A 12,003-nucleotide genomic window follows, 5' to 3' on the forward strand; every position below is an offset into this window, starting at 1 on the left:
AAGCCTTCCTTTGGTTCCCAGGCTTCATTCCTACAGAGACCAGGTAGTCTCCAAGCACAGTCCCTTGGAGAAAATTCTTGAAATATGTCCATAAATCCCCTTTGGGGTGACAAGAGCTCCATGCTTTAATGCTGATGACCTGTTACATTCCTGGAAAGAATGCATCTAGCAGAACCCACCACACCTCACTGCAAGGTACCAAATAAACCTGGAAGATAAGGAAAAGCAGTGCACTTGCTACAGAAGTATGCCTTCCAGCCAGACTGCTGTCCCTCAGCTTCCCGCAGATACAAGGTCTGAAGCTGCCAAACTTACACACAATGAATGGTGTATATATGCAGAAGAAGTATGGATCACTCTGCCCTTCAAAGAAGTCTCTGGAGCCTGGAAAATAAAAATAGCAGTTGTCTGACATTTCCTTTGAGAGGCAGATGAAATGTAAGGTTTTCCTCTTACCATAAACATGAACACAAAATTTTGCAGATGATTTCAGGAGGCTCCTGGACCTCTGAAACACGTTGACAGTGGTCCCCGGGAGTCCACAGAGGCCAAGATAGATTCCCTTGTGCTGATGGGGAAGGGCCATGGGAGGAATGGCAGCAGGGTTTTAAAATACCCAAGCTCAGTTGGGCCAAGTGTAAAAATAAGAAATAGTTTGTTTTCCATTCTCTCCCCCTCCCTCCACCATCTCCTTTTTTTCCTCCCTCCTCAAGAATAAATCCTGTATCTTAGTCTTGATCTTTACCTGGATATAACTAGTCGCTGTTGAGGCTTAAATGTGACCACTTCCAGACAAAATACAGTCAGTTCCGCTATAACGTGACACATACTTTCCTAAAAATCATTGTACTATACAACATTGCACAACAACAACCACAGAGCTTATGGGGAAAAATGAGATTAGGGGCCCCGTACTCAAAACATGTTGTCAGAGACACTTAAAAAAGATGATAGGAACCCAATAAAAAATATAGCAGTTTTACACGTTAAATAGTTAAGAAATAACATAGATACTACTATAAATATGGCACTTTACCTAGAAAAAGACCTGAAGTTTGTTCACAGAGGTGAGTGTTGCAGCTTGTGAGCTACTGAGAAATGGCAACAGAGGGCTTTCGAGGACAGAACCTTGTAACCCCAGATGTGGATGAGTATGGCTCATCATACACCTGGTGAACGGAGGCAGCCAGAGGATGTTTGAGGCATGTGTGCACTTTGTGCATTCCTATACAGCTCAGTTCAGCTGGAGGCAGTTTCCTGCATTCACTTAGCATTTCTGGTAGATGAGATCACATGTAGGCAAACACAAAATTCTTGTTATACTCAGATTGTTCCCTGGTATATTTAATCAATGGAATAAATTCTCATTTTCAACATGAGCATGATAGCAGGACTGACTAAATCTAGGTTATAAAAATGATTATAACTTAGAGCCCCCATTAAGACCCCAATGGAACGATGCCATAAAGGTAGCAATAAGGTTATCTCGAAGCAGATAAAATGTAACTCAATTAAATCTGAGCTTCCTTGCTCCCACCCTAAATTCCATCTTAACTAGTGATAAATTCAAGTGAAATGCAAATTTGGCCCCATAACTTCGAAACATACTGCCCATCCTGAGCAAAGCCTTCTTGGTGCTAGGAAGAACTTGTAACAATAAGCACCAGACTTCCTGGAAAATCCTCATTATACATTAATATCCTTACCATCCCACACCACGTGGCAGCCAACACTAATCTTGCTTCCCTCTTCTCCACCATTCCTTCTCCCTTTTATATGCACCCTCCAAAAGCCCAAAAAACAAAATTCCAGACTTTATGGGTACTCTCATTACCCCCTCCTCTCTTTCCCACCTTTTTTCCAAGAGTAAAAACTCCATACATAGGTGTATTTCTTTTTTTTTTTTTTTGGTTTTATGTGCTTTCTTTTTTTTAATTTTATTATGTTATGTCAATCACCATACATTACATCATTAGTTTTTGATGTAGTGTTCCCTGATTCATTGTTGCGTATAACACCCAGTGCTCCATGCAGAACGTGCCCTCTTGAATACCCATCACCAGGCTAACCCATCCCCCCGCGCCCCTCCCCTCTAGAACCCTCAGTTTGTTTCTCAGAGTCCACAGTCTCTCATGGTTCGTCTCTCCCTCCGATTTCCCCCCCTTGTACTTCTTTTCTATTGCTGCTGTAACAAATTACCACAGAATCAGTGGCTTAAAACAACACAAATTTATTATTTCACAGTTCCGGAGGTCTGAAGTCTAAAATGGAGCTTTTGGGGGCTAAAGTCAAGGTGTTGGCAGGACTGCACTCCTGGAGGCTCCAGCGGAGAATTGTTCCTTGCCTTCCCCAGCTTCTAGAGGCTGCCTGTATTCCCTGGCTTCTGGCCCCCTGTAACTCCGACCTCTGCTTCTGTTCTCACATCTCTGACTCTGACACGCTTGCCTTCCTCTTATGAGGAACCCCGTGATTATATTGGGCACACCTGGGTAATCTGGGCTACTCTCACATCTCAAGACCCTTAATTTATCGCATCTGCATCTACTATCCTTTTGTTACTTGTGAAGGTAGCATATTCACAGTTTCCAGGGATTAGCCTACCACACCAGCAGTGATATTCAAAATGCTTTACAACTGATACGCCACTTAAGGCAGGGTGTCTGATTCTCAGAAAGGTCTTGTCATAATGCTGAAGCAGGACCCTGGAGATCCTGACACACTGGTGGATGGACAGTAGTGAGGGCTGGGAGGTCTCAGAGAAGGACTGGGATGCGTGGGACTTTGGCGAGGCACGCCGGGGCTGAGAGAGGGGGTTCTCTCTAAGCAGTATGAAAGACTTTTGATCTTTTTACAATCAGCACAGCCGTACCTGTGTGTTTTGGCTGACCACTGACCTGCCATGCTCTTCCTTCTCCATAATCAACACACAGACTTTCTGGGATTTTATCATGTGCGGTATTCAGCCCCATTACTTGGAATGTCTACTTAAGCCTCACCGCAACCCTATGATTAGATCTGTACTTATATTCCTTTTGCGTTAACATATACCTGGGGTCAGATGTGCTATTAATTGCTAAGGCCTGGGTTTGAATTCAAGCACTTTACTTTAGAAATTGAATTCTTAAGCACTGTGGTTAGTGTCTACAAAGAGACTCACGTCTCTTTAGGCAGATAAGGGAAGCGTGTACAAAGACTGTGCAGGCAGTGCCGAGGTGCCAAGTGGCAACCCCTAGTCCACCGTATTTCGTAGGTTTACCTAGAACCCTCCCCTATAGAATTTAATGATTATAGGGAGGACCTCTTGATCGTACAGTAAAAATTCTTATCTACTCTGTCAGACCAAACCTGAATAGCCTTGGATAAGACAGTCTGTGATAAAAAAATTATAGTCAAGCAAATCAAGTACCTGCAAAGAAAACAATGATCATAAATGACTATGTGTAGAAGTTTAGAAAGTACAAACTCTAATTTACCTTGGGTACATAACAGTCTAGCATAAAGTATGGTTGTAAGCATGCAATGAAATAGGTGAAAAATAAAGGAATAAGTAAAACCTATAATCAAGAGTCTAATTTGTAAGATCTAATTGCCTGTACAAAACTACATCTGGTTGGAATACTATATTTAACTTTCTCAAATGGGTAGAGCGGCAGGGACAGAAGAACATCAGAGAGGAAGACGATAAAACCACTTCTGGACTTTGAGTCTTTTATAACCTCTACCTGGTCGTAATTAGAATAGTGTTGCTCATCCCCAGAGGAATCAATATCTAAAAGAAATAAGTAACACTACCTCAAAAGAAAAAGAATCATTTATGGATATTTTTGATTTTGCTGTTGAAAAAATTTTTGGTTTGGACAGGAATGAGTACCTTTCATTCATTTAATTGTTGCATTATATAGAAGAGATGGACATTAGAGGTGTTTTTTGTTTTTTTAATGAAGGTAGGGTAAGATCCTGATTGGGAGGTGAGATGAAGTTCTTCAGCATCTCTTAGAATCATTTATGATATATTTAAAAACCACATTGTTAAGTAAAACGTTAGAAGCCAAGATTAATGTTCTTTAAAGATGTTCTTGGGAAGAACTGTAAGCAAATTCTACTTTAAACCCTTTAACCTCATTAAAATCCTAAAATATTCTTGCTAGTTTGGAAAATACCCCCGATATTTAAACTTTCCTAAAATGTAGCTCCCCTCCTACCTTTATGATGGAATACTGGATGATTTCAGTCAAAAGGCATCATTACTACACTAAGAATAAGTCCTGCAAGAAAGCACATGTTGCCACTTTACTCATTATTGAAGTGCCCTTATGACTGTCAGAGGGAACAGGTAAGATGCTAAAGGAGGCAGAGAAAGAGAGATCAAAGTGTTTTTGTTTACTTCTCTGAAGTTTTGTAGTACCTACTGTTTACCATGCACACTTCTTGATTCATGCTGAAAATTGGAATTCACCCATTTCTCTTTTTCCTGTCTAAGATGCAGATGGGGCACATTTCGTTGACTCCATCAATCCCTGCCCCCACGCATTAGCACATGCACACGTATACCTAGCCAGTGGAAAAGAAAAAAGAGTTACTCACATTCATCCATTTTACAAAGATTTCCAGGCTGCAATGGGAGGGCTTTACCTCTCCCTGAAGGATGAATAAATAGGTAGCTTTACTGACAACCTGTTCACAGTCAAACTGCAGTGAAAACTGAGACCAAGGTCTTGCTCTACTGGCACTTATGAGATCTAGTGCTGGCAACATGGAGAAGATAGTCATCTGCCTGATGGTCATCTTCTTGGGGACAGTGGCCCATAAATCAAGCTTCCAAGAGCAAGATCTCCTCTTGATTAGATTGCGTCAACTTATAGATATTGTTGATCAGCTGAAAAACTATATGAATGACTTGGTAAGGCCATACTTGTCACAGCAGAATTTAAATAATATTCTTCAATTAATAGAAAAGGAACTTTTTGACTTATAAAAATAACCCAGAACTAACTTTCTTTTGCTCTAGGACCCTGAATCTCTGCCAGCTCCAGAAGATGTAAAGGTAAGACCAGTTGAATTTATTTGTGAAAATATATGTGGTACAAGTTTTAAAATCCAACTAAGAAAGGCATTAGCATAATTATTTAGGAATCTACTTAATTTCAGCGAGTTTGGGAGTTTAATAGTTGGTAAAAGAGTTATTCCTATTTTGGTCAAACACTCATTGATTTACCAACAAGCCAACCAATGAACACTGCATTACCTTACAAAATATATTTTTATCTCCAAATATCTCTAAGAGTACTTCCAAGTAGTATTGTTGCGACAGAATAACAAAACTATACTATGATCAGTTTCTGAACAATGACCAACTAATTACCCTTTAAGAGCCCTTGGCAAATCTAGCTAAGAAATACAGACCAGAAGAAGCAGAATTCACCTTTTAATGACAAGAAAGAAAGAAAAGAAAGGAAGGAAGAAAGAGAAGGAAAGAAAAAAGTAAGAATAGATTACAGGCACAGCATGAACGAAATCAGGGCTGTCCTTTAGAATATAATTCCCATATACCTTGGCCTCAGTGAGTCTTGTCTTTGGCCTTTGGAGAGGTCTTTCAAAAGGACTATTTTCACAAACTCATCCCATTCTCTTAAGCCATTCAAATCCATTAGGTCCCAGGAAGAAAACATCTAGGATATAGTTCAAGAGTGCTGCATGCTGATCTTTTCCTTAGTAACTTCGCTCTAGTCTTCACGTCTGGTACCCTGAAGAGATAAATGTAATTGGGGAAATATTTTCATTGTCACAGACCTTTAACTGCATAAATTAGAGTTACTATAAAAGTGCTACCAGTAATTAGGACACTACAAAGGGGGAGACATATAAAGATACATTGCAAAGAAAACAATTATCGTAAATGACTATGTGTAAAAGTTTAGAAAGTGAATGAGTCACAACTATTGCTTTTCTCTAAAATTCACTCTCTAGCTCTGAACCTAACCACTCTCATTTACTAGGTCCTTTTCTAATAAGCAGCATCTAAAATGAAAGTAGCACATTCAGCTTATTGGAAAGACTTTTCCAATAAGTGAGAATATTTCTTAATCATGACCTAATTATCAAAACATGCATTTTCAGTATCTCACGTATTTTGTTTAACTGTTGTGTTTAGAGTCCTTTTGCACCAGCTCTGTCTGTAACTTGCAAAATGAGAAATAAGGAAGATTTCCCATTTTCTAACTTGAGTTGATCCAGTGGATACTTCCTTTGTTAGGTATCTATGCTTTGCTGGAGATAGAGATTTTTTTTTTTTTTTATCTTACATCATAATGTGAAGATTTTGTCTCAGTGACACTGTATCTATCCGACAATCTTATCCAACAATGCTAGTTATGATACAAGTGAGAAATGGTGTAACTAAGATCTTTAAGCTATGCTGGCAGGCAAACTTAGGAAGAAAGAAAATAGTTCAAGGCCACGGTAGCTTTCTACCAAGTTTTCCAGGGCTAGCATCAAAGCAGGGTCTATAAGAGATTTGAAAAGATTAAAAAGTTTAAGGAAAATAAATTCACTTACATGTTGCATGTAAATCTTGATACATAGTGATTATCTCCGATCCCTAATTGGCCTTGCCAGGCATCATTCTCTTTATTTCTAATTACATAACCAGTGGTCCTCAACTGGTAATGCTTTTGCCCCCTGAGAACATCTGACATTGTCTGGAGAAATTTTTGGTTGTCACAGTTGTGCGTACGGGAGTGGTTTCTATTGGCATCTAGTAGAGTCCAGAGATGCTACTAAACATTTTAGAATGCACAGGACAGTCCTAACAACAAAGAATTATCTAGCCCAAAATGTTAATAGTGTGTTATTGAGAAACCCTGATATAAGCCTGGCTTGTGTGTGGGACAAAGGTAATCTCACCCAAGACTTCCTAGTGTGAGTGGCCAAGGCCTTTCTGTGAGGGGTGTTAAAAAAAGCTATACGGAGGTAAATATTTTCAAACACTCAATTGCAAAACAACAAAGCCAAATGTGCTCCCTTGCAAAAGCAGCACTTGTCTGTTCTCTTGGTTTGTTACTCTTGCTTTTGACTTCCGTACTTCTCCCTCTATTCTGCAATACTAGTGTGGGACACAAAACTCTTCGTGTTATCATGTGTTCAAGGATGAAGGAGTCAAAGCCTTGCCCTCATAGTTTGCTGCCACCGAGGCACAGCAAAGGAAAGTAATTGTTACACTCCCAGATGGTGGTGCTCTGCATGAATTTGGGTTCATCCCGTGACAGGGCACCCGAGGCTGCCTGAAGCAAGATTAATCTCTTCACGCCCCTTCTTGGTTCATCCTTAAGGCAGTTAGCAGGACAGCTCTTCCACTTCTTTTCCTCCTTGAGGCTGCCTTTGATGTGTATCTGAAGCCAAATCCAGCAGCTATTTGTCCTGGACCGCACATCCCCAGGGACGGCTCTGCTGCTTGCAGAGAGCACAAAGCAACATACCACTGTTTGCTGACACAGGTGAACAAGGAAGGGCAGGAGAGACAGCACAGCCGGTCGATATGGGCATCAGTGTCCAGAGGCCATTCAGGGGCTTTCAGAAAAGCTTTCTCAGGTGTGAACTCATCACGGATCTTGACCATTCCTGGCAATATCAAGGGAGTTCATTTGGTAGGGCCCCTATACTTCTTTGGAACATAACTTTCTTTCAACATACACATGTAAATGTTAACTCAGCAAAATGGGCTTCTGTGAGAAATGCTGGTTTCTCAGATCATCACGGATGAAGCAGTTAGTGTTTTCAGTTTCAGCTGGAAAATTTACCTCTTTAAATATGAATATTATTTTTTTCCAGTAAGTTAAGCCGGTTGTGGTCAAAAAGAAGAGAAAAGAAAAAAACTTCAACAAACATGAACATGTGGTTTTCAAGGAAAAAAAAGTGCTATAATTAACATCTATAAATAGTTTCTATTAAATAAGCATTTTGGCAAACATATGGAAAGGATACCTTGCCCTTATGCGAGAGGCAAGCTGCTCTGATATAAGGAAACCAGATAAGCTGGTTCTCGGCTTGTGGCTATGTATGCAAAGCAAACCTGATGAGGTTGTGTCTTAAAGATGCATGGTATTAATGGGTAAGCATATGGGTCGGAAAATGCAAAGCAGGCCAGATGCTATTTTCAGCTGATTGTCCATGAGAAGACTCAGGTAATTGTGTTATATATCGAACTGCCCTTGCAGGGACTGAGAGAAATTGAGGTTTCTGGTTATATGGCAGTGACTTCCATACGCATTAGGGAAATGAAGCCACAGCAACTAGGGTGGGGTGGGCTAGGGGTTGAAGAGCCTAATCATACACACATTTGCTGAAAGAAAAAAGAAACTTGGATACAAGCTCTTAGATCAGCATTAAAATGTTTTCAACGAGTCAGTTTAAAATTTTGTTCTTCCAATAAATTCCATTTTCTTTTTAGTTCGGTTTTTAAGATTTTTGACTTATTCACTACTCAGTAGTTATTTGACTAAACCAAGAGACAAGGTTTTGATCCTTGTTCTGTCCACTTCTCCCTTCTTTGAGACACTACCCTTAGTTTCTAAGGAACGGTCTTCCCTCCCATTGGCTGGGCAAGTCTCAAATTCTGTTCCTTGACTGCTTGATTCAGGAAGAATCCTATCCTAACTGACTTAAGAGTGTGAATAGGATTTTAGAAGAGTCATGTGTAGTCTATCGCAGGTGTATTGGATCTTAGATGTGGAATATGCCATCAGAGGTAGGTAGCCACTTCCTTTTCCCAAAGTAGGGGTTTTCACTCATTTACTTCATTTGTCAACTCCACACCTATTTATTAAGCATTTGCCAGCAAGAAGACATGATGCCAGGTGTTGTACAAGATAAGATGCTGCTCAATGTCACTGTTAGATGCTCCCATGTACACTGTAGAGAGAAACAAAAAAACAAATAAAAGAGATTGTTAATTGGATTACAGCATATCTCACCCAAAGCTGCAACCAGTCACAGTGTCACTTTTAGAAAATTTGTTTTAAAACCAAGCCCACTCTCCCTCACAAAACACAAAGATCCTGCCTGCCACCCAGACTTCAAATGGAATTAGGAATAAAGAGCTGTGAAAAAGTGAGACTCCTCCCTCTTGCCTGTGAGGCAGGGATATGTTCTTTCTTCCCTAATATGGGGTGAAATTTTGCATTGCAGGCGCCTTCTTCTCTTCAGCCCAAAGATTAAGTAGGATATGAACTCATTCCTCACCATCTGCTGAAATAAATGTGATCTAATACACCATAATAGAAGTAGAAAAAGAGGATCGGGAAGGTCATTTTTACTTTCTGAATAACTTTTGTTTTGCTAACATCTATACAAATTACTTCTCTTTCAGAGACATTGTGAGCGGTCAGCTTTTTCATGTTTTCAGAAGGCCCAACTAAAGGCAGCAAATACGGGAGGCAATGAACAGATAATCAATGTATTAACTAAACAGCTGAAGAGGAAACTACCTCCCACAAATGCAGGCAGAAGACAGAAACACAGACCAGTAAGACTGTCATTTGTCATCTATCTTATTTGTACTTACTAACTATATCTCTTACATGATATAACACACAAACAAACACACTTGTAGCCAGAGATTCCGGTGCCTTCCTTCCAGTTACATGTTATCATATCCGGTGTATTTTGAGAAGTGGAGTCACCTCTTCCAAATCCACAGACTTGAAAGTGCCCAGAAAGTCTGTTTAGAATTTGCTAAAAGTCGCTGGCAGCTAGAATAAGTTAATATAACTTCCCAAGGTGAAGAATTCAATTGTGACTTAGGAGTTAAATATTTTTCTATCATTTATATGGCCACATGTAACTTGTATTCTTATTAACAGGACCTAGATCCCAGTTTTCCCACAAGAAAAGAGAGCCTACAAAAGACTAAGAAAAATCTCACACTTTGCCTTCTTCTCTTAAAAAATATTATTGCCCTGTACAATCATAGTCAGTATTACATTTAAATAGATAGACTTCATTATTTGACTGGAGAATTTTAATAGTCCCTGGTTTTAGGAGGTCCTACTAGATATACCCTCTTGTATATCTCTTCTTATGCCAACTCATAAGCAATGCTGATACTCTCATGACTAATTCAAGAACCAATCAAAACCAGTGGATAAACACATAAGATAAATTACTCTAAAATATCTTTTTAATCAGTTCTCTCTCCTCCAAGGAATTTTACATGTGATTCACATGAAATCTTAGTGACATTATCAAAATGACTTTTACTTCCTTTAATTGCTTAGCCAAGTTGCAATGTGAAGAGTATCCCTCTAAAACTTTTCTCAGAAAGAAAGGAGCTGAGCCCGTCTTTGCAACACAACAGCAAAGACTCATGGAAATGGCAGTGCTGGCACTGAGCTTAGAACTCTCTTGTTAAGCGCCTTCATTTGGTAGATGGGAAAATGAGACCTAAAGAGGTTAAGTGACTTGTCCCAAGCCTTGCAATTACTAAGTGGTAGAATGAGAACTAGAACTTGTATCTCCTACCTTTCAGTCAAATGCTCTCACCACAGCATCAAACTGACTTAGAGATGCTGAATACCAAGCAGTGGCCTGGTGTTTGCTCTCAAAAAGAATAAGGATAAAGAAGAAAAACCTAGAATTTTTTAAAAGAAATATAAGTGGGCAATATACATATAAAAAATTGTTCAGTCTCCCTATAATAAATGGAAGTTTCAGAAATTCTACTTCTTTCCAATTAAAATTTTTAACAATACCCAACAATAGTGAGAATGGCCTGCAGGAATAGAAGTAAACCTTTTTTACAATATACATCAAGAGACAAAAATTTTTATTCCTTTAATTTAGTAATTCTACTTCTAGAAATTTATCAAATCAAATAAAGATGCATATAAAAATTATTCAGAAATGTTCTTGCAGCATTGTATTCAATAATGAAAAGTTAGAACAACCTATGTGTCCAAAAATAATAATAGTTTGATCCAATGTTGGAATACAAAGCAACCATTACGTATCATATTTTTGAAGAATATTTAACATGTAGGAAATGCTTGTGACATGTTGAGTGTAAATAAAGCAAATTACCTTCCAGTGTAAAAAACATAAATGCAAAGAAAAAGCCATTACTGGAAGGATATACACCCAAAGATTGCAGTGGTTATCTCTGAGGATAGGATTACAAGTGATTTTTCCCATTGTTTCTTCCTGAACAATTTTATGCACGTCTTGAATTTTTTTCAGAAAACATGATTTATATTTCTAATTGGAAAAAAAAACTTTTGGGGGTGCCTGGGTGGCTTAGATGGTTAAGCGTCTGCCTTCAGCTCAGGTCATGATCCCAGGGTCCTGGGATCGATCGAGCCCTCCATCGGGCTCCCTGCTCAGTGGGGAGCCTGCTTCTCCCTCTCCCTCTGCCATCCCCTCCACTTGTGCTCTCTGGCTCTACCTCTCTGTCAAATAAATAAATAAAATCTTTAAAAATAAATAAATTTTAACTGAACATTTTATTAAATAGAAAAAATGTTTTAAAGGAGAATGTTACTCTTTCATTGATTTCTAGACATGCCCCTCATGTGATTCTTATGAGAAAACACCACCCAAAGAATTCCTAGAAAGACTGAAATCACTCATCCAAAGGGTATGTAACTGCAATTATATTTGATTTTCTACTTCATATTTATCTATCCAGATTGCTTCTTATGTTTATATTACTCATGGTATATTATTTCCACAGATGATTCATCAGCATCTCTCCTAGAACACATGAGATATGAAGGTTCCTGAGGATCTAACTTGAAGCTGGACACTATATTACATACTCTAACACAGTAGTGAAACTCACTTCTTGGTTTCTAAATGGAAGAGTACAACATATTAGTGATGGGGGAAAAGACTCAGATAAGTGTTCAAAGTCAGGATTATTTCCCCCCAATTACAATGCAATACTTAAGTTTGATCACATGCTCTGTTTTAGTCAACTTGAAAAAGCTTTCTACTCAATTAGAGTTTGATTTC

At 39.0% G+C, this 12,003-nt stretch overlaps 1 protein-coding gene across 1 annotated transcript; it reads left to right on the forward strand.

The window, feature by feature from the left end:
• Positions 1-4,612: 4,612 nt before the first annotated feature.
• IL21 (interleukin 21) lies at positions 4,613-11,746 on the forward strand. Its single transcript, XM_006738171.2, has 5 exons — positions 4,613-4,900; positions 5,009-5,044; positions 9,365-9,520; positions 11,549-11,626; positions 11,723-11,746. The coding sequence occupies exons 1-5, from the start codon at positions 4,733-4,735 to the stop codon at positions 11,744-11,746; spliced, it is 462 nt and encodes a 153-aa protein (XP_006738234.1). The 5' UTR covers positions 4,613-4,732.
• The last annotated feature ends 257 nt before the right edge of the window (positions 11,747-12,003 follow it).

This window comes from Leptonychotes weddellii, chromosome 2, assembly GCF_054177405.1.
Source record: "Leptonychotes weddellii isolate Sample4059 chromosome 2, ASM5417740v2, whole genome shotgun sequence".
Lineage (NCBI taxonomy): Eukaryota > Metazoa > Chordata > Mammalia > Carnivora > Phocidae > Leptonychotes > Leptonychotes weddellii.

Coding starts and splice junctions, on each gene's coding strand:
- IL21 (XM_006738171.2), top strand. CDS start 4,733: ATGAGATCTAGTGCTGGCAACATGGAGAAGATAGTCATCTGCCTGATG. Junction 4,901..5,008: donor AAAACTATATGAATGACTTG/GTAAGGCCATAC, acceptor CTTTTGCTCTAG/GACCCTGAATCTCTGCCAGC. Junction 11,627..11,722: donor TGAAATCACTCATCCAAAGG/GTATGTAACTGC, acceptor TTATTTCCACAG/ATGATTCATCAGCATCTCTC.